Source organism: Mesoplodon mirus (genome assembly GCF_964341445.2).
Source record: "Mesoplodon mirus genome assembly, chromosome: 13".
Classification (NCBI taxonomy): domain Eukaryota; kingdom Metazoa; phylum Chordata; class Mammalia; order Artiodactyla; family Ziphiidae; genus Mesoplodon; species Mesoplodon mirus.
The window spans coordinates 30125988-30148912 of record NC_138989.1 but is presented as its reverse complement, the minus strand read 5'-3'; the positions used below and the strand labels follow the sequence as shown (position 1 = coordinate 30148912).

General features: G+C 46.4%; 2 protein-coding genes across 2 annotated transcripts in view; both read left to right on the top strand.

Moving 5' to 3' along the window:
* Nucleotides 1-1065: 1065 nt before the first annotated feature.
* TXNDC2 (thioredoxin domain containing 2) lies at nt 1066-2894 on the top strand (the record flags this gene model as incomplete). The annotated part of the gene is made up of 2 exons (XM_082640597.1): nt 1066-1138; nt 1426-2894. The coding sequence occupies 2 exons, from the start codon at nt 1066-1068 to the stop codon at nt 2892-2894; spliced, it is 1542 nt and encodes a 513-aa protein (XP_082496723.1).
* A 12890-nt stretch (nt 2895-15784) lies between these two features.
* VAPA (VAMP associated protein A) overlaps nt 15785-22925 on the top strand; it is a 39606-nt gene continuing 32465 nt past the window's right edge. Inside the window, exon 1 of the mRNA XM_082640174.1 lies at nt 15785-16100. Coding sequence (XP_082496300.1) covers nt 16022-16100 — 79 coding nt within the window. The 5' untranslated portion in view covers nt 15785-16021. The remainder of the gene's footprint in view (nt 16101-22925) is intronic.

Sequence of the window (22925 nt, the reverse complement as noted above, 5' to 3'; positions counted from 1 at the left end):
CTGCTAAGGTTGGTAGATCCTGTCTAGGGCTGGGGCCCCGTGCTGTCACCCACTGTTCAAGCCTGTGCCTCTGTTCCTTGCCTCTGGCCGCAGATCCACCTCCACTGTGGCTTCTTTGTTCTTCCTTGAGCTTCTACTGGTTCTCTGGTCTTAGAACACTCACGGCCCCACCCCCGGGGTGTGAGGACTTCCTGATCCCTGGCCCAAGAATCTGCCTGTGACCCATGCTGCCATGTGGATGTGGAGTCCACATGGATGTGGGCCCTCCCTGGTCTTCCAGATGGAGCAGGAGGCAAATCCTCCTCTGCTTCCAGCTTCCCTCTGAACACATCTAATCTGTGTCCGTGCTGAGGTTTCTACCTGGAGAGGGGACACAGGTACTGTTCTCTTGGTTCTTGGTCAACATGGATGGGGGCGATGTTTTCACTTCTGCCTCTTCTCAGTTAGGGAACCCCTCTGTGTCGTAATCTCCCTTCCCAGTGTCCAAACCGGACATCTGACCAGCATGCAGGACTTTGCAGAAGAGGGTAACATGGTTAAGAGGATGTTCATGGTTACGGTGGGTGAGTCATAAAGAGAAAGCAGGAGCTGGGGATCCTAGAGGGAGAGGGCAGGAGAGGTGGTCTCAAGTTACCCACCCTGGCCAGGGCATCCGGCAAGCAGCCCAGCCCAGCCCAGTGTTCTGAGTGTGGGCTCGGAACCTGCCCCCCCATGAGCTCTGAGACCTTGAGCGGGTCACATAACTTCTCTAAGACTCAGTTTTCTCACTTGTAAAGTAGGGATCATAATGGGGCTTACCTCAGTGGTGTGTTGTGTCATAGGAAATAATGGCTGTGAATTCATTTCAGGCACTGGGCACAGCCTCACGCACAGAGCAGCCCCCAAACCCAGGCTGTCGTGAAACTGTCAAGGAGGACCCTCGTGAGAACAAAGAGGGCAAACCGGCTGTGAGCACCACCCGAATGCAAGTTGGAAAAGGTTCAGTTGGAAAAGGTTGCAGGGAATGGCCTCGCTGGCACTATGAGGCATCTGTGAAGTAGGGGTGGGTTGCGACAAGGACCGGAAATGGAAAGTGATGAAGCTGGAGCCCCGGAAGAACCGGAAATGAGGCCAGTCAATCAAGCAGACATGAATGAAGGTGAGGCTACAGGTAAGGGGGAGGGAAGGGGGACCTATGCACTAAGGGGGTTGGCTGCAGTGTCGAACTAAGCAGACAAAGTTGTAGCTAAACAAAAAACCTACATGAAGATTACATGTAATCGCATGCTGCTTGGCCTTCTGCTGAATGTGATTATGCAAATGAATACATCTGTTATAAGACTACATTCACGAGCTCTGAGAATGACACCTGTCTTCCTTGGAGTAGCTGATCAGAATTCTTTTGTTTCTTCTTTGGCATTTTTATTTTTTTACCCTTTTCTTCAGAAAGTCCATCATTACAGGTTCTATCCAGCCATGTGACACTCCTGGTCCCAGCACACACCCCGGAGGCCTTTGTCCATGAGGTCAGCAACATTCAACACATACCTGCGGAGCGGTCTGAAGTCCTACGGGCCATGGACACACTCCCACCTGAGCAGGGCAGTGACACCCTCAGCTCCCCAGCCCAAACTATCCCCCTCAAGCAGGCTGACACCCCCAATTCCCCAACCCAAAACATCCTGCCCAAGCAGGGTGACTTTCTCAGTTCCTCAGCAAAAACCATCCCATCCGAGCAGGCTGATGCCCCCAATTTCCCAGAAAAGATCATCCTGCCAAACGAGGGTGGCATTCTCAATTCCCCAGAAAAAACCATTCTGCCCAGTCAGGCTGGCACCCCCAATTTCTCAACCCAAACCGTTTCACCAAAGCAGGGTGACACTCCCAAGTCCCCAGAAAAAATAATCCTTCCAAAACAGGGTGAAATTCTCAATTCCCCCCTCAAAACCGTTCTGCGCAAGCAGGGCAACACCCTCAAGCTCTCAGCCAAAACCATTCTGCCCAAGGAGGGTGACACCGCCAAGTCCTCAGCCAAAGCCATTCTGCCCGCTCAGGCTGACACCCCCAATTCCCCAACCCAAACCATTCCAACCGATCAGGCTGACGCCCTCAATTTCCCAGAAGAAACCATCCCACCAAAAGAGGGTGACATTCTCAATTTCCCAGCCAAAATCATTTCACCCAAGCAGGCTGACACCCCCAAGTCCCCAGCCAAAATCATTTCACCAAAGCAGGGTGACACCCCCAGTTCCCCACTCAAAACCATCCTGTGCAAGCAGGCTGACATCCCCAATTCCTCAGAAAAAAATACCTCGCCCAAGCAGGGCAATACCCCCAATTTTCCAGCAAAATTCATTTTGCCCAGGCAGGGCCACGCCCACAAGCTCTCAGCCAAAACTATTCTATCCAAGCAGTGTGACACCCCAAAGTTCTCAGCCAAAACAATTCTGCCCAAGGAGGGTGATGCCCCCAAGTCCTCAGTCGAAACCTTTCTGCCCAAGGAGGGTGACACCCCCAAGTCCTTAAAAGACACCATCCAGCCAATAGAAGGCAACCTGCAGTCAGCAGATGAAACCATGGAGGTCCTGGAGGAGGACCTGGTGAAGGTGATCCTGAGCAAGGAAGACTTCAAGGTGGCGCTGAAGGAAGCTGGGGAGAGACTGGTGGCTGTGGATTTCTCGGCCACGTGGTGCAGGCCTTGCAGGTCAATCAAGCCCCTTTTCCAGTCCCTGTCCGTGAAGCACAAGGATGTGGTGTTCCTGGAAGTGGACGCTGATGAGTGTGAGGGGCTGGCGAAAGACTGCAATATCGTTTGCACCCCAACTTTTCAGTTTTATAAAAAAGAAGAAAAGGTGGGTGAATTTTCTGGTGCCCTTAAGGAAAAACTTGAGACATTCATTACAGCATTAAAGTGATCGTGTGTTCCGAAAGCATTAGGAACAGTCGGCTGTTCATAGCTTGTGATTTTTTATTTACAAAAAAAGATGAGGGGTAACAAAAGTGTGTGTCCAAGTGGCACCTGCATGTGAATCAGAAACAGTAGCTCAACCCTTTCCAAAAAGCAGTCAAAGCCCTAACGCCTATTGTGACTGTGTTCTTGTCGATGGGACAGTGTGATATTAGAATTTCCTTCGGTGGAGATATTGGAAGTCCAGTTGTCCCCTATTTTTTAATCTTGATTTTTTTTTCACTCACTCTTGAAAATTCAGCTCGTGTAATCCTAGTGGCAACACTGGAAATTTAGACAATTCTTCTGTAGAAGGACATGTTTTAATGATGAGTGGAAATTTCTGATGTTCACATACCTTTGGGATATCTGATAAGAAAGTAAAGAATTTGAAGGATTCACATATATCTAACCTCCTTCACGTGGGGGAAGTGCTATGGAGGCCTCAGGAAATGTCACAGGCTCCACAAACATCTAGGGGATTCTTTGGTATCAGAGCTGAGACCAAGGCCATGTTTCCAGATTTCAAGTTCAGGCTTCTTTCTACTGATCCAGGCTCACAAAATCTGAGACAGCTCAAAACTTCTGGTTTTCTCAGACCAAGAGCTTTATGGTTCAAGTTTAAATTAGTGTGATCCTTGGTGCCATTATGACATCAGCAACCTAGTAGCAGAGTTCCTGCTTTGTCATCCTGGTAACTGGGTTTCTGATACCTGCTCTCAGGTGTCTCAGAGTGTGTGTGTGTATACACATATATATTGCATATATATGCATATATTTAATATATACAATTTGGTGAGTTTGGACATATGCATACACATGTAATACCATCACCACCATTGAGGTAATAAACCTACCCATCATCTGTTTCTACAACTTTCTCTGTGTGTCCCTTTCCTTGGTGTGTGTGTGTTAAGAACACTTTGCATGAGATCTACCCTCTTAACACATTTTAAGTGCACTATAGCATATTAACTACAGACACTATGCTGTCCAGCAAACCTCTAGAACGTATTCATCCTGGATAACTAATTTTATACCCACTGAATGACAACTCTGCATTTCCCCCCATTCCCTGTCAGTAACTGTCTTATCTTCTGCTGATCTAGAATGTTTTAAAGAATTTGAGGGCTTCCCTGGTGGCGCAGTGGTTGAGAGTCCGCCTGCCGATGAAGGGGACATGGGTTCGTGCCCCGGTCTGGGAAGATCCCATATGCCGCGGAGCGGCTGGGCCCGTGAGCCATGGCCGCTGAGCCTGCGCGTCCGGAGCCTGTGCTCCGCGATGGGAGAGGCCACAACAGTGAGAGGGCCGCGTACCGCAAATAAGAAAATAAATAAAATATTGACTCTTATGTCATATATCTGGCAAATATTTTTTCCGTTTTTGTTTCTCGTGTTTATATTTTGGAATGGGAACTCTTTTTTTTTTTTTCCAAGATCAAGGTGTCGGCAGGGTTGGTTTCTGCTGAGGCTTCTCCCTGGCTTGGAAGGTGGTTCCTTCTCACTGTTCTGTCTTTGCACACCTCCCAGGTGTCTGTGTGTCCAAACTTCCTCTTCTTAGAAGGACACCAGTCAGACTGGAGTAAGGCCCACCCTAATGACCTCATTTTAGTTTAATCATGTCTTTAAAGAACTTATCTTCAAATACAGTCATTTTCTGAGGTACCAGAGGCTGGGACTTCAACATATGAATTTTGGGGAGGACACAATTTAGCCCTTAACAGCTCAAGATGAGGCTCAGAGCCTGGCCTGAAGACTCCTCTGGGCTGCATCACTGACACAGTCATTTCCAAGGAAGGCCTAGGAGCCAGGGAGCACATCCTGACGTTACATGTCAGAGAAGGGGGGTATCCTGAGAAACTCTGCCCCATTCCCCGTGGAGTCAGCCCTGAAGTGGAAACAGGGGCTTCTTCAAAGGCCCAAGAGGAGACTGTGCCAGGGGGTCCGTGGTCCCCCTTGAAGGCAGGCCTTGAAGCACAGACCAAGAAACCATGATGCCGAGGCCTCAGATGGCAGTGAGGCCAGTGTCCATTGCTCCAAATGATACTCCCACCTTGAAAAAAGGCTGGGGGTGAGTGGGGGGCCCATCACCGAGCTCTCGTACCCTAGGCAAAAGGCATGCTCTGACTTCCTACTCTCAAGCAGGCTGGACAGTGGGAGGCCGTGCCGAACTCCTTTCTGCTCCCCATGCAGGAGGAGGGGGAGTGAACTAAGCGTGGTCAGGGTCATGTTAAATCAGCGTTTCTCAAACTAGCGGTCATAGAACCACGTGTGGTGCTATTAGACACTCAGATACCTAGGCCTCTGTTCTCAAGAAATCAGATTCAGTAGCTCTGGGCCAGGGCCTAGGAATCTCTCCCCATAGTTAAAGGAAAACCGTCCAGCCATCCATAGTTCAAGTCCAGCCCCCATAAGCTCCCGTCCCGAACGTGCTTCCTCAACTCAGGACGTCTGCTCTCCGGCATAGCATCACCTTTCTCTAATCTCCACCCTCCTTTCCAGAAACCCCAAGCCCTAGCCCACAGGGTGGTCTTATCCTAGATTTGGGTCCCTCCCAGCAGCCTTTCCTCCCTAAGTCTCGGAGACTCCGTTTAGAACACCACCTCCAGGGAGAGAGGGCCACACGGGCCATACAAGAGACTCGGGCTTGGGTGGGTCCAGTCTCCCCTGAGATCTCCCCAGTAGCTTGAATGCCCACTAGCATGCCCCTAAATCCTCTGACAATCCAGAGCACAACTGCTGTAACAAACACACTTCCACGACAGAATCTCTCCTATGGGACTGAATTGCTGAATCCCACAAGGACCTCTCCCCTGCAGGAACCTCTGCCTACCTATCCCTATGACATGCGAGGCTGCGTCTTTTCCAGTGGAGTTAGGACTTCACATTATTTTGTTGTTCTTATTTTTTAGCCACACCGCGCGGCATGCGGGATCTTAGTTCCCCAACCAGGGATGGAACCCACACCCCCTGCAGTAGAAGAGCAGAGTCCTAACCACTGGGCTGCCAGGGAAGTCCCTGGACTTCACATTGTCTGTGGAACATCCTTACTTCATCCCCTCTCTCTCAACTTGGCCCTGAAGACCTACCTGGAATAAGAAAATGGGTTCATTGCTGAATCATAGTTACAGGCTGTTAAAAGATAAACTGAGGCATATTACAATTTTTAAGAGTTTATTTGAGCAAAAACTGATTCCAGTTAGGCAGCACCAAACCGTTAATGGTTAGGGGGGCTCAGACGACAAGAGCTGGGGAAAGACTGACACGGAGAAGGTGGGGAAGCAAAGCAAGGAAATGGTTGGAGTGCTGCAGCCTGAAGCCTGGTTGGCTGTGATCCTCAGGTTTCAATTTCTTACCCTTGAGGCATCCCAGGCTTTGGTTTTGTTGGCTTACAGAGGCCACCAAAGCCCTGGAGCCATTTCTGTCTAATGGGCTCCTTGTTTAGTTGCTTTAACAAGGGCTACAGGCCAGAGTCCTGCTGGAGCAGGCTGTGGGGTCTGGGTTACATGCCTCCTAAGGGTCTGGCTAGATGGAGGGCCTTCCTTCCCCCAGTCAATGCTTATAAGACATATGGGGACCGGGAAAGCAGGACTCTGCTCTTCCAAATTCACTCAGAAATGAAAAATGGAAACAAGAGAATAAAAAGGTCCAAATACGAAGAACAGGATGATCCCTATTTTATTTGAAAATGGAATAAAAAGCATAAAGTGTTGTCATTGGCTCTCTCTGTATGGATATTTTTTCTTTCATTCTATTTTTTCCCGCTTACTTATAATAGAAGAAAAAAAACCAAACAAACAATTAATAGAGTACTTTGGAGACCCCAGTTGCTTAGAAACTGCTGGGAAATACAAAATTTGGAAGGACAAAGCAAAGGGGAGTGAGCACACTGGCCCAAGGTCACAGATGCTCTGGTGGAGTCTTTTTTTTTTTTTTTTTTTGCGGTACGCGGGCCTCTCACTGTTGTGGCCTCTCCTGTTGTGGAGCACAGGCTCCGGACGTGCAGGCTCAGCGGCCATGGCTCACGGGCCCAGCCGCTCCACGGCATGTGGGATCTTCCCGGACCGGGGCACAAACCCGTGTCCCCTGCATCGGCAGGCGGACTCTCAACCACTGCGCCACCAGGGAACCCCTGGTGGAGTCTCTGAATGCTGAACTTAACCGCAGGTTCTGTGTTCCAGTTGTGCACTCTGGGCCTTCCCGGCTTTACAGGACAGAGAGTCATAGAGACTAAATCAGTAGCAGTTCTTCTTTTGGAGATGAACTGCCTTGGTGATCTTGGGTGTCGTGGGGTAGGTGATATATTCGCTTTTTGGTGGCGAGTGACGGAAACCCAACTCAAACCTGCTCCAGCAAAAGTGGAGGGAGTACTGGATCTTGGAAGTGGAGATTCTAGGGGGACAAACTGCTTCAGGTGGGTGTGGGTGTTCAAACAACAGCATCAGGACCTGATGTTCTCCACCTCTTGGCTCTGCTGCTCCTGTTGATTTTAGCATCGCTTGCTTCACTGGCTTGTGATCACAGATAAAACGTGAGCGTGTTTCCTAATAACTCAAACCAAAGTCCCTGGGAAGACTTTGACTGTCTAGTCATATGCCAATCCCTGCACCATCCTGAGTACTTGGGGGAGACCTTGCAGGCCTGGGTCAGTGCCATGAAAGCATCAAAGCTAAGAAGGACCACGGGGGGAGGGCGAGGAGGGAAGAGGTGCTGGGCAGACTAGCGTGTCTGCTGCAGGGGATGGTGATGACGTTGGACACACTGCCTTGGACCAAGGGCTACACCAAGAATGTGGTCAGCATCAATCAGTTCCCAACCTGATAAGAAGATGCTGTGCACTTACCCGGTGCCTTTCAAACACCCCTTCTCATTTCATTGTAATCCAGTCTGATTTCCTTAAGTCTGTACCTATAGGACTTAGAAATCAATATACTCCGTGCCTTATGCAAATGACAAATTATCTTATGGTAACACTTGAGTTTCGCTAAAGATGGCATACGGAATATGAATCCAAAGACAGCATGAAACACTTAGCAACTAGATACTAAGAAAGATGCAAAGGATATGAACAAGGTAAGACAGTTTTGGGGTCTAAGTGATGTTTTAGAAATTTATTTTTCTGTAAGTATGAGCAATTTGATTTCATAGTGGGGATGTATACAGACTGTTCCTTGGATGCTCAACACGCTTGTCTTTTTGAGGCAGAAATGTTCAAATAAATTATACTTACTTAGCAAATATGGAAAAGATGTGGTATATTGTTGCTTAGAGAATTCCATTGTGATTTGGGGCAGGTTTTTAAGATCTTGCAAGGGAACTGTGAAATGGTACATTCTATGGAGATAGAAGTTAACTAAAAAACAAAATAAACCAAAAAGTACAAGGAGAAGATGACTGCAAATTCTGAAATAATAGTGACTCTTTAATCAGGAGATCCCTTAACACCCATGGTGAAAAGTGTCAACCAGGGCAACAATGACAAACACTGGGATCAGAATAGCATGGATCCAGATTAAAGCTTCATGGTTTAGGAAAATCAGGATTTTTTCAAATTCTAGAATGGAAAAAAGTGATTGATGTGAATATGAAAAAATGGAAAGCGGTACACATGAAGTTAAGGTTGGTAGAAAGGCAGTGATTGAAACAGAAGAAAGTGAATTGTGAAAACTGAAAGAAACTGTGATCATTCTGTCTCCTATTGATAGGAAGTGTAGTGCTTTTATGCTCATATGTTGAGTCATCTTCTTTTAGGTTAAGATGGCGACTTCAAGCAAGAGTGAAACCTGGCGTGGGAAGCTCGGAGAGAAGCAGGGTCGTTCTGGCATCGAAGGTGTCTGTGGACTTGATTGCTGCTTTCACTAAGCACCCCGGGGGTCCACCCCGGGGGTCTCTGGCCTTCGGAGACCACTTACTGGTGGGTCTTGAGGAGGGTGGATAGAAGGGCTTCTCTCTCCGTGCCTTTTGGTCTTTGAAAGGCAAAGCTAAATGCAGGTCTAATGACTCATAGATCAATATCTTTCAGGGACATAAGGACAACTTGGAGGAAGTCACCAGTCAGCTAATGATTCTCAGTGCAGAAATGGCAGAAGAGGCTAGCCGCCTCCCAGAGACGGCTTTAAAGAAGATTTCCTTTAAATCATGCGAGTTAACAAGGGCCAGGCTATAGTGTGTTGTCATGCTCTCACGGACAAACAAATGACTGGAACTGGAGCAGCCTCTCAGTGAAACGATTCAACATTAGTGGATTTGGGTGATCTCCTCCCCGTGTTCATCCCCTTAAATAATTTGATCTCTCCCTCTGAGGGCGAAATCACTTGTATGATAAAGATGATTACTTTCAAATAATCTCTGCTTTTGCATCTGAGGTTTTTAAAAAAGCATTTACAAAGCCAAATTATAATCCCACTTTATTTTGGATTGCTACATTCATGTATGCCTATAGATGTAAAAATGCTAAAATAAAATGGGTAGATGTATATGTTGCATACCAGCTGCCATCGTTTCTCCTCTTCAAGTCCCATCCATGGTACCGATTCTTTCCTTGTGTGCTTTAAAAAGAAAGGGGCCAAGATTTATTATGTGTGGTTCAGACACTAAACATGTTTATAATTGATATTCGGGTTGAAGGCAGAAAGATGGGTGCATACGTCAGAAATGAGCTCTATTCAGAATTGACAGAGAAACTGTTTTGAATGAGGTGAATATTTGGAAACCACAGGCCGTCCTCTGGGAAAACTGTTTACAGGTACATGGGATACCAAAAACTCCTCTGTTTCTAATTAAAATTAATAAATTGATTTCTAATTCTCAGGATTCTTCTCTACCTCATTGACTTGCTTAAATGTGAGATCTTGATAACCCTTGTTTATCCTCTTGGATGGAGATTTGATGCCTTTCCAACAATTCAAGTGAAACACATCCAAATGTCCCCTCTCCAGGAGGGAAGAGTTGAGCTGACCAGCAGGGGCATGGAGAGTTCCTGAAGGTCAAGGGCAAGCAGAGGTCTCTCTCATCCCAGGCAGCAGAGGATGCCAACAAGCTGAAAATGAAGCAGTGAAGATGAGACCCAAGAAACTGGGAGGGGACTGCAGAAGTTTCTGAAGCCATAAGGGTGATCTGTGGGTAAAAAAGTCAGAACCTGGTTACCGGACATGGGAACAAGATGCGCTCAGGGAAGATGACGGGGCAAGGGGTGGGAAGTGGAGGAGGTTGTCACCTGGGACAACCAGGGATGAGTGGGGCACAGGTATGGTGCAGAGGTGGGTCACCCTGTTTTCAAGGGCCGTAGTCAGGATGGACAAGATCTTGGCATTTGAGTGCTGCCCTGGCTATTGCACTTACACTTAGGATTTCTTTTTTTTTTTTTTTTTTTTTAAAGGCACAGAGAAAGAATGCAAGTTCCCCCAAAGACTCTTGTTCTTTAAATATTTATTTATTTATTTATTTTTCCCTGTGTTGGGTCTTCATTTCTGTGCGAGGGCTTTCTCTAGTTGTGGCAAGCGGGAGCCACTCTTCATCGCGGTGCACGGGCCCCTCACTATCGCGGCCTCTCTTGTTGCGGAGCACAGGCTCCAGACGCGCAGGCTCAGTAGTTGTGGCTCACGGGCCCAGTTGCTCTGTGGCATGTGGGATCTTCCCAGACCAGGGCTCGAACCCGTGTCCCCTGCACTAGCAGGCAGATTCTCAACCACTGCGCCACCAGGGAAGCCCCTTAGGATTTCTTAAGTAGATCATGGGGCTACACCAGAAATCTGAAATTGTATTGCTTATGAAAATTTGAGAAACTGGATGGCTGTAACTAGATTAGGTTTACCAATCTCACTCTAAATTAAGTAATAGGATGGGTGGCCAAAAAGTCCACCTGAAATACAAGATTTTTCTTTCTTTTTTTTTTTTTTGTGGTATGCGGGCCTCTCACTATTGTGGCCTCTCCCATTGCGGAGCACAGGCTCTGGACGTGCAGGCTCAGCGGCCATGGCTCACGGGCCCAGCCGCTCCGCGGCATGCAGGATCCTCCCGGACCAGGGCACGAACCCGTGTTCCCTGCATCGGCAGGCGGACTCTCAACCACTGCGCCACCAGGGAAGCCCCGGTGCTCTGATCTTTGTAATCTAGAGAAAGAAAATGGAATAAGCAGGAGGAGAAGGTGCATTCAATGAACAAGGATGGATTTAGGAAATTGTACAATTTTGGAGACCAAAACTATTGACCCAAACAATCCAAGGATACTTATACATGCCCCTCCTTCAGTTGCTGGTGTGAAGAGCGTCTAGCACTTGGTGAGGCTACAGGAGATGGACACTCTCATAAGTTCCTGATGGAACTGGGAATGGCTGCGACCCTTTGGATAAAATGTGTGCAATATATATTGAAATAGGAAATAGCCTTGATCTAGTGGTCCCATCACTCGGCATCTCCCTGAAGAAATAAAAGCATCCTATGATAAGGATGCGTGTATAAGGACGTTTATTGCAGTGCTGTTTGTTGTGATAAAAGCCTAGATCAATTTACATGTTCATCAATAAGGGAACAAATGGTACCATAGTAGGGTAATCTATTCTATGGATTCAGCTATTAAAAGACTGAGTTAGATCTTTGCCAATTGACCTGATCAGATATCCATAATATACTGTCAGGTGAATAAAGCAACTGCATATGGTTTTACATATTTTACAAGAATTCTTATGAAAAAATGCAAAAGCCAAATAGCTATGTTTTCGTAAGTATAGATAAAGTTGGGGAGTGGTACACAACCCAGGCAGTTAGCATTGGTCACTCCAAGTGGAGTGACAATTGGGAGGTATAGGAGGAAACATTTTATTCATATGTCTTTGGGTTGTGTCACTGGTTACAATAATCACACATTGCTTTTACAGAATAACAGATTGAGAAAACATTTTTCAAATTATTTTTCATAAACAAAGATAATTCCTCTCATAGTTTTAACTGCTTTACATAGTCACATAAAGAAAAAGTCCCAGGATAAGTTTTTTTCTAACTCTTCTTCCAGCCTTGATTTTATCTGGTGAAGCTTCCACCTGCCTTCTCTTGGAATCTCTATTTCTCAGGGAAGTCTGACAAATATGCTACAGCAAGCACCCCCATCGTACCACACTTCCATGAGCACTGCATCCCTGTGATGCTTCCTGACCTCCTGCATGCTTCAGGTGGTTGTCACTCTCTACCATATCTATGTGTTTTAGAAAGAGCCCATGGTGTGCAGTGACTGTGTTTCTCTCCCGTCGTAGCCCCAGCGTCCCCCTTTTACTCTGTGGGGTGGATGGCTTCCCGTCCTCACCTTACAGGACCACTGAGCAGATTGCTACACCACTGGCCTCCTTCTTGGTCCGCTCCTGGCTTCCCTGACGCCTCCCTCTCCGCAGCCCTCTATTATCACAGGCAGGAAGCAAGGCAACAGGGGAAATTAGGTGCTTACACGATCTGGGGAGGGAAGGAGGGGCGGGCTTTCCAGGAATGACTCCCAGGGCCAGACCGAGCCGCTCCGCAGGGCAGCTGCTCCCCCCGCATGCTGCACGCCCTACCTCTGACCCAGGGATCTGGAAGCTGCACTCAAGCAGGAGCCACTGCTCCTGCTGACCCTGCAACAACTTACCGCCTCTGGATACAGGAAGCTAGTGACTGGGTGCTGGAATGCTGCTGCAGAAAGCTACCAGATTCCCGGCTGCCTCGGCAGAAAACAGACAGGGGCAGAAAGCAGGCCTCCATCTCACTTTTAAATATCCCAGGAGTGTAACTCACTGGTCGAACTTATTCCAAGAACAGAATCCTACTTGCAAAGGAGCTATTTCACATTTGTATCTCCTGCTTGTATGTAAGCCTATAAGGGCAGAGACCATGTTTACTGGCTCACCACTGAATCACCCACCACATGCCGGGCACAGCGATCATTTAACATTTAACATTGATAAGGTAACAGTGCTGGAACGAGGCACTATTCTAAGCTCTTTGTGTGTATTAACTCATTTAATTCTCACAACAAACCTCGGTTGTAGGTTTCGTTATCCTTCCCAATTTACAAATGTAGAACAGGCACAGAGAGGTGAAGTAAGTTGCTATGACCACACAGCAGAAAATGGTGCTTGAACCCAGCCTGTACTCTGTATCCTTCTGCCTGAATGTCTGCTGAAGGTACGCTCATTTAAATGTTTACTGAGTTGAATTACACAGAGGATTGATCATAAACAAATTCATAATTATAGACCACCTCTAGAGTAAAGGTTAACATATTTAACTATGGAGAAGAAGGTAGTTGTACTTTGTTACCATTTGTACTGGAAATTGATGGGTTTTTAAAATTATTATTCTTCTTGCCCAATGCATAAGAGATAATCTGTGCAAAGGTGAAAATTATTGATGATTCAAGTAGGCTGAAGTAATATTCAAGGACTTCGTACCTCTTAGACTCATGAAAACTTGGGAGTTAGAGAGTATATGCTTGAGTATATTTTTTGCTAATAACTTATTAAGGGATCTTTATGTAGCCACATTTGTCAGTGTAAAAAGAGCAATGAACATTGGGCCCCTGTTTCTCCATTCCAAACAATAGATGTCAATTACATTTAAAATTGTTGCCTTAATCACTTTTGGGTGTCATTTTTCGTGGCTTTGGGAAGAGCAAAAATGCACAGAGTAGAAAATTGTACAATTTCCCTCCCCCACCTCCCTCCCCCCTCTATTTACTGACATAAGATGCTCTCACCTGTGTTTTCATTTCCATATTTAACAACAAAAGTAACACTTGCTAATTGTTATAAGGTTGTCCTGAGTAGCTGTGTTGTTTGTAAAGTTCTTGGAACTGTTAGAAGAAAGGTATTAATACCAAAGCACAAACCACTTAAATAGTGCACTATTGAATGAGGGTATGCTTGCTCTAAAATAGTAATAGGCGAATTATTCCAAAGAAGTTTCATTTATTCTTAGACCACCAGATCTGTAGATTCTTATAGGTTTAGACTCTATGCCATTTTTGAAGCGATACTGTACAGAGAAAAAGTGAAATGGGCAGAGGTTTCTGAATGATATAGATGTGGAAACTGGAATACATCCAATTTCGGCTTCCTCCTGAACTCACGGTGAACACGCCAACATTGCCCCACAGGGAAGAGACTGGCAAAGCCCTCAGCATGCTGGGCCTTCTAACTGGGCTTCCCAGTTAGCTTGCTGGGAAGACAAGTGTCCATCTAGCCGTGGAGGAGCCAGTCCAGCCAGGCTAACTTGCCCATGGATAAGAGTTCTTAGGCAAGTAAAAAAAAAAAAGAAAAAAGGACTTTGTGACAGCTTGAGGGTTGTCTGTTCACGACTAAACATATGTGGGAGCAAATCCCTTGAAGGGATTGTCAACCTCAACTTTTTTTTTTTTAACCTTAAGGCCTCTTTTGGTAAACACAGAATTTGTGTATTCTTTAGTGAGAACTGAAATTTTAAGATAATTTTGTGAATAAAAGGAACTCAAAGGAGACGTAAATTTAGAATAAGCTTTTCAAACTATTTAATAACCGCTCCCATCCTCTGAGGTCTTCCATTGCTCTCCTTTGGCACAGTCTGGTATGAATGCTAGGTTGGCTGTTCTGGAGAGCTATTCCCAGGTGGGCTCCGATGGCTGGACTGCTGTGAGAATGTAGACTTTGTGCCCGCGCCTAGGCCATGGTTCCATTTGTCTCATTTGTTTTCTAGACCCACTGGGCTGCTCCTTCATGGCAGCAGCATCAATTTGTCCTTTGTTTCTTGGTGCTTCCTAGGGATTTGAATTTGAGCAGCACTGTAACGGTTTATTTACGGCACATTCATTTTTTTTCATGTTCTTGTCCCCGATTACCCCGGCAATCCGTTAAAGATTGGTCAGCAACTTTGCTGTTGGGATTTTTCTCCTTAGACTCAGTTTACTACAGGCTACCGTAAATGCTGCAGCTGGAATTTGTTGCCAACATGTGAACGTGACACTGTTTGGTTTGGGCTTATCATTATCAATCAAAACTGAAGAACAGATACGGCAACAAACGTTGTAGATTTTGACTTTTATTTCCAGTTTGATAACGTGTGTCTCGTCAGATCCCCAACGACGCGTCTGCTTCTTAAAGGAGGCGTGTTTCCTCTTCGGCTTTTGCATTACTGGAGAGAATTCAGGAAGGAGGAGAGCTTGGACTGGAGAGCCACAGAATTTAGTTCTACCGACGGAGGGATGGGTAGAATTAGGGAGCACGCTGACAGATCCACGCATGTTTTCCACAGGGCATCTTCTATGTTTCTAACCAGGTGAACCTCGGGTCAGTCTCCAGAAGCTGTTTTTGTTTTTTAGCGCAAACGAGACACCCTCTGGGAACCAAATGAGTGTTGGCGCGCCCCGCCCCTGCCTCCAACCGACCCTTCTCCTTCCCGCCCGCCCACAGCCGCTACTACAACTCCCAGCAAGCACCGCGCAGCGCCACAGGGGACCAGCTCCGGCGGAGGCACCCCTGCGGAGCATGCCGGGAGTTGTAGTCAACAAAGCCTGACCGCTCCTCCTTCTGCTATTAGGCAGGCATTCCCGCTTGGGAGATGGTAATTCGCTGCCGTAGCGGGTTCTCCAGTCTCGCAACCCTAACTGCGGCTAAACGGGACCGAGGATTGCGCCTTTCCGCCCTGCCGTGCGCGCCGCATCGGTGTCCCAGAGCTGAGCTCCGCCCCATCGACACCCGCTCCCTTGACAGCTGGGCTGGGCTCGGAGCGCGGCGGGCCGGGGGTGCGCAGGCGCAGCAGCAGGCCGCGCGGGGCGGCGTGGAGGGCGGGCCGGGCGTGAGGCCTCGCAGCAGCCGGGGCGCGCACGTAGGCACGCAGAGGTGTCACGTGGGGCGCCGAGGATCGCAGTGCGCGTGGCCGCGGCGGCTGGTGTGGGGTTGAGTCAGTTGTGAGACCCGGAGCTGCGGACGGGCGGGCGGCCCAGCGAGCCGGCGACAGAGCGGCGGGCGTCGGGTTCGGGAGCCGAGCGCTGGCCCCGCGTCAAGTCGGGCCGAGCCGCGCCGCAGCCGCCGCCGCCGCCGCCCCCCGCCCGCAGCCAGCGACCCGCCGCGGGCGCGCCCCCGCTCTGCGCTGTCTCCGATGGCGTCCGCCTCCGGGGCCATGGCGAAGCACGAGCAGATCCTGGTCCTCGACCCGCCCACAGACCTCAAATTCAAAGGTGGGCAGGGGCGGCCGGCGGGAGGGGCGGACGGGCGGACGGGCGGGCGGGGGGTGGCGGCCGCGCCCGGTGGGCCCCCTCCCCCGCCGCCCGCGCTCGGCCCCGCCCGCGGGGGTGCGCGCTCCCTTGCCTCCTCCCGCCCGGCGCGCCCGCCGCCATCTTGCGGCGCGCGGCCGCCTCGCTGCGGTGGCGGCCTCGTCCTTGGCCCGCGGGCCGGGGCGGGGTCCGGACGTGGGCGGCTGGGGGGGTGGGGCGGGCGGCCGGGCGCGGGTCGGGCTATGCGTCAGCGGGAACAGGCGGCCGGACGTCCTCCGCGCCGGACGACACCTGCGCCGGGGCGACACCTGCACGTGGACTCCGGGGGCTGCGGGGCCCGAGGGAGCGCCTTGGGCAGGTTTCTCCTGGGGATGCTGAGGGCGTGCGGGGAGCCTGCGGGGAAGCGGGGTCCGTCCCACCTCCCGTCACGGGGAGACCGAATCCGCTTGTGCAGGAGTCCGTATCTTGTCCTTAATTCAGGGACTGTGCCGAGCACGGAGCCTGTGAGATGTGTGGCCGGTCTAGTCCTTAAATCAAATCCCTCGTAGTCCAAGGTTGAGTCCGAAAGGAAAACAGATTGTTTTCCATAGGAGACGCTTTAAATAGGTTTAGGAGTTTTAAAATGTTGTATTCCGACGTTATGAGAGGAGTATTGTATAAAGCCTTCATTTTGGAAGCTCTAGTGCGTTTCCGAATTTCTTTGAATGGAAATGTCAGTGAGCTGCTTGTTAGGTAAGGATTTGGTTTTAAGACAGCGCCACGAAATATTAATATATTGAGAGGCGCTAAGTGCATTTTATTGTAGCAAGTTTATGTGCGCGGCATGATTTTACATAGTTTTAGGCGAAAGGAAAAAAAAACTTTGGGGGAATCATGAATATAATGATTTAGATAATACCTGACTCAAATAGCTATTATCTTAGGGGGGAGGAATTTAATGTAAACCTTTATGGTGTGTGGTTCTAACGAGAACTTTAGTATTTTGCTTTTATTTTTTGGGAGGCTGAGTTTACAGAGGAAGTTTTCTCTTCTGGTTAACCTGTTTGTGTTGCCATAAGGGACTTGGATGCCGTTAAAACTAGTTTTAGGTCAGGAAATGTTCGCAGAGTTTGACGCTTTCTGCTTAGAGAAGTTTTAATGTTTCCATAGTAAGAAACTAGTAATAACGAAGAGGCAAGTTAAAAAAACAACCAAAAACCCTACACAGTGACTTGCCAAATAGTTAATTCATTTCAGGTATTGAAGATTTACTAGCTATGATGATAGAACAGGTTCTTGTGTTATGGATGAAAGTAGTTCATAGGGCCTATAAAAGTTTGGACATAAGTTGACTTAAAAAAAAAAAAGAGTTTCACTGGAAGTTTTATAGAGACACACATTCACTTGGGCCATTTACTTAGCAAACACTAGTGAAAGCTTTGTGCGGGGACTTCCTTGGTGGTCCAGTGGTTAAAACTTCACCTTCTAGCGCAGGGGGTGCCGGTTCAATCTCTGGTCGGGGAGCTAGGTTTCCACGTGCCTCACCGCCAAAAAACCAAAAACATAAAACAGAAGCAATATTGTAACAGATTCAATAAAGACTTTAAAAATGGTCCACATCAAAAAAAAATCTTTAAAAAAAAAGCTTTGTGCCATCTCTATATTTGATTAAGAGTATTCAACAATGAGTAATTTATTCAGCAGGTATCAGCTTACATTTGGGGATTCAGTGCTAAGCAAGGTGGAGGAAAGGTCCACAGTTTGGTTTAATGGGGTAAGCATACAATTAATAACAGTAAAATTTGCTAGGTTTTATCTCAGCCCTTGAAGAACTCCTAGATGGAAAAGACATATAGATGCTGTAACAGAGGCAAAAGCAAGTATGAGGAAAGAAGCCCCTTCTTCCTTCCTCCCTGCTTGCTTTAGGAAGCAGCTTGCTTTCAAATGGGGAAGGGGGAGGGCTGGTCAAGGGAATGGTTTGCTCCTTTACTGATGTGAGAGAAGGTTGGCTTGTACTTAGATACCCAGTGGATTGCTGTGTGGTTCGGTTTAAAAGTGGGGTAACGGGGAGGATTGGGAAAGAGGAGGAGTAGGATGAATTGGGAGGTGACATTTGGTGTCATTTGAACTTCTTAATAAAAGTTATTCTGTTAGTCAGAGGTAAATTGATTGCTCTGATGGAAAGCTCTCTGTATTCCGAAGAGCAGTTCAACACTAAGTGAGGAGACTCAGTTATAATCAACATTCTCTTTATGCTTCATTTGATGGTGGTATAAAAAGTCATTTAAGGGCTTCCCTGGTGGTGCAGTGGTTGAGAATCTGCCTGCTAATGCAGGGAACACGGGTTCGAGCCCTGGTCTGGGAGGATCCCACATGCCACGGAGCAACTAGGCCCGTGAGCCACAACTACTGAGCCTGCGCGTCTGGAGCCTGTGCTCCGCAACAGGAGAGGCCGCGACAGTGAGAGGCCCGCGCACCGTGATGAAGAGTGGCCCCCGCTTGCCACAACTAGAGAAAGCCCTCGCACAGAAACGAAGACCCAACACAGCCAAAAATAAATACATAAATAAGTTAAAAAAAAAGTCATTTAACTCTACCGTGAATTACCCGTAATTTTCAGTTTAAGTAAAAGTTTATTAAAGGATAGTTTTGCAAAATGTCACCTGCTGGTAGGTTTCTTTGAATTAGTTTGACTTTACATTTGATTAAGATGGTTTCTCCAAGAGTGAGTGATTTAATCATTCTGAGATTGGGTGGTGAATTTTCCTGTTATATAAATAACAAAGTCATCTTGATATGAATTATCATCACTTTGCACAATTGTGGAGAAGCAGATAGCAGTTTAATAGATTTTCTACATACCTCAATATTTTATTGAAGTTTATTGTTTTATACGATTATTTATATGAAAATACTTTTATAATGATGTCATGAATTCTAAAGTAGTTCTTTTGTTGCATTAGTAACAAAAAAAGAGGTAGATATTTTCAAATTCTGTTTTTTAAGCCCTGGCAGTAATTTGACCTAGAATTCAGATTTGAAATTTGGTATTACATGTGAGAGACTTTTTTTGGGGGGGGTCCTTAAAATGTTTATTTACTATTATAAAATTTCTTCCTTTGTATTATACAACATTTTTATTTTTCCAACCTGTTAGTAATTCTGGAGAAGAGTTTGGAGAAGAAAGTTTAGAAAATGCTAAAATAAATTGTGAATGTATTCTTCCTTTTAATGATCAGAGAAAGAGGAAAATAGACCAAAACCATTGTATTGAAGGTGGCCCATAACAGTAACATCAGTAAAGGAAACTAAGCGCTCTGAGTGACGAGGGACCTGCAATGTGTCAGCCAAAGCATCTTTGAATAGCAGCACATCACGATGAAGAGGCCTGAGTGAGGATGGGGAATACTCCTCCTCTTGGTGGGTATTTGGCACATTTTTACGTATTTCAGATTACTCCTGTTTCACAGTGGCTACATCAAATCCCTGGGGTGATTCCGGCCCCCCCTCACCCCCCCCAAATAGGACATGGTTGTCTTATTACTCCATTCCTTAACAGTTTTCAAGGAGCTCTTGACTGCCCACCAGATAAAAGCCTAACTCTTAGCGTGACATACAAGCCCTTCCGTGATGTGCTGTCTCCTCTTGTTACACCTGTTCGTCGGCACACGTCCACACTTTCTTCTCTGAGAAAGAAAAACCCTTCTCATATTTAAGCTTATTTGTTCTGCTATTTTTGCTGGTTAAGGTAAAAGTCTTTCATGACTCAGGCCATGTTCCATCGGATATTTTCTCGGTCATGTTTTCAACCACTGGCTTCTTCCTTTAAACATAAAAATGCACTTAAGTCTTTCATTTTAAAAACAAATAAGCCAACAAAATACTTCCTTGACTCCCAGCTCCTTGTGGTACTTGTACCTCCTGTGCTTCATTTCCTTTGCAGTCAGACTTCTTGGAAAAGTAGTTCAAGTTCCCAGTCTCCCTGGTCCTCTCCTCCTGTCTACTGTCCTCACTGCTTCCTGATTGCTACTGCACTGACCACTGCCACTTTCTCTCTCCCATGACCTCTCTTGGCACTTGCCATTATTGACAGTTTGTCTTTTTAAAAACTCGATTCTTTTGACTTCTGTGATACAGTTGTCTTCTAGTTTTCTTCTTTGCTCTTTACTGTCTCATTCGTGACCTTTTTCTTAAACGCTCATGTTTCTGAGATTCTGACTTGGTTTCAACTTTATCTCACTCTGAACTTCCCTTGTTCAGGCTTCCTTGTTTCAAGGGCCTCTCTTTCCCCTCCTTGCTCTCTTTTTGCACACATTGGTACACTCCCAAATCTGTGTTGAATTCAGACTTAAAATCACCTTTGGAATACATACTAATTACTTATTGACATCTGGATTTGAATGTTGCTCAGACATCTCAAACTCCGCATATCCCAAACTGGTTTTTTACATTGATGTTAAGGGGGAGAACGGTACAGGTGTGGAGGTAGTGGAGTGATGTCATATTTGTAGTTAAGGAAACACACTTCTGGTAGCAATATGGAGTAATATGGGAGGGAGAGATGAATTAGGCAGCTGCTGCTGTCCACGCAAGAGGTGACCGCTTGTGGGGTGGTGTTGGAGATACAAAAAGTTAAAGACCGTCAAGCTGGTGAGACCCGGGGGTCTCTTAGGTGTGTGCACTGGGAGAGTGTGTCTTGAAGGCTCTGATTTCTGGCTTACACACCTGGAGAGAGGGTGTCTCATGACAGACAAGCACTGGCTGTCTCATGAGAACGGGTGCGTTTTACCCAGGGGGAGTGGAGGAGGAAGGTCCTGATCTCCTTGGACAGGTTAGCTACATTTAGGTCCTTTCAGGCTTGTCATGAGGAGGTGAATCGTAGGCCTTTGGTGGTACGGGCGTGTTACTCGGGAGCGCTCTGGGCTTGGCTAATTTCTTTGCTTCAGGTGACTCTCGTTCCCTTACTGGTCAGCAGCTGGTCTTCTTTTCTCTAGCATCCCCTCCCTCCAGCCTGTCGTCTACATGGATGCTAGAAAGAACTACCCTTTGAAAAGTGCACACCTGATACCGTTGCTCCCTGGGTTGAAGAACCTGCACCATTTTCCCATTATGCACTTGACAAAGCTCCACATCCACCGCCTGCCTCTTCATTTCTTTTCTGCCGTAGCTTTGGTTATATGAAACCATCTCCCCAGACGCTCTCAGCTTTTGCAAGCCTCTCCAGATGCTCTTTTCAGAGTGTTGTCCTCCCTCCTGTCAGGCAGGCTTTCTCCACTTCAAGAGCCCCTTCCTCTTGTGCTGTCTTTGATTTTCCCAGGCCACTTGGTCACTGCCTTCTTCATGTCACTATCCGAGCTTGTGGTTATCTGCAGTTACAGCACTCACCATTGTGTAGTATTTATGTTTACGTACTTTTCTCTCACAATCTGTACTGTAAAGTACTTGAGGATATGCTCATTTATTTTTATGTCCATAATAACAAGATCTGGCATGGGATGATTGTCCAGTGAGTGTTGATTGCACTAATAAGATTCTGATGATTTCTCCTGTAATTCGTATGTTTTCTGTCTTGGATCTCTTTTCAGTAGGGTTTTTCATCTGCCTTTGCAGGTACTTGTGTTTTCAGAGTTTTGTAGTTCCAGAAAAGGGTATTTTGTTAAGAGCTGACTAACAATAGATACACTGTTCATTCTTTATGCTTCACCTTTTTCATTTGTTAAGTGAGAAGTGGGACTGGGTGATTTCTTGGGTGGTGGTCCGGCTGTCAGGGTTTGTGAATGTATATGACAGTTGAGTGCAAAAGGAAGACACAATTTTTCCCTGCAAAAGGAAAACACAGTTTTTCTCTTTACATATGTAAAGAATTGGGAGATTTTGGTTGAGTTAAGTTCTGCAAAGTTTGGTATTTTGTGATTCTTACTGTTGGTAATTTTGTTGTTTACTGTACTAGTTACCTGTTAGATTTCCTTTAAGTAAGACCTTCCTTAACCATGCAGAGATGGTCTGTGAAGAGAGTTTGTTAGCAAGGACCCTTTTATTTTCTCAGAGGCTATTCCTGACTCTCTTTTTCTTGTTGCTTTTCTATCTTGACTGACCGACCCTTCAAAGAACTCCTTTTTTTCAGAGGAGATAGTGGTTAATATAGGATGGATCCTACTTCATAAAAAGTTGGTTTAAAAGAAAATTACATGTTCGCCAGTTTATTAAACTTTACAGGCCACAAAATGTAATATTATTTTGTATAACTACTAAAGAAAAATTCTTGTTAAAAAAATGAAATGTAAGGGGGTTATTTTTGCAAATGCTTGTTTACTGGGTTTATTATAACTGAAATGTGACTCAAATTACTCTTTAAAATTTCTTATGAAAACTTTCAAACATTTGTAAAAACCTCTATACACTTAATGAAACCTCTATACTCTTAAATTTAATAATTTCATATATACTTAAGTTTAATGATTATTAGTAATTTACTGTGTTTTTTGGGGGGGCAGGGTTACCGCAGTATTTTAAACAAATTCTGGCTGTTAACATCTCAAGCCTAAATACCTGAGCTTGCATTTCTGATAAACAAGAAAAGGGTAATTTTATTTGCAGAATCATGACACCATTGTCACTTAATAAAACCAAAAATAATCCTTCAATAATCTGATATTTCGTCTATTGAAATCTTCCCAATTACAGCCCTGGTTTTTAGTTGGTTTGTTCAGTCTGTGCATTGCATGTGGCTGTTGTATCCAGGTCATCTTAATCTTAACAGTGCCTCCACCACTTCCTTTTTATTATGCCATTTACTTGTTGAAAAGACCA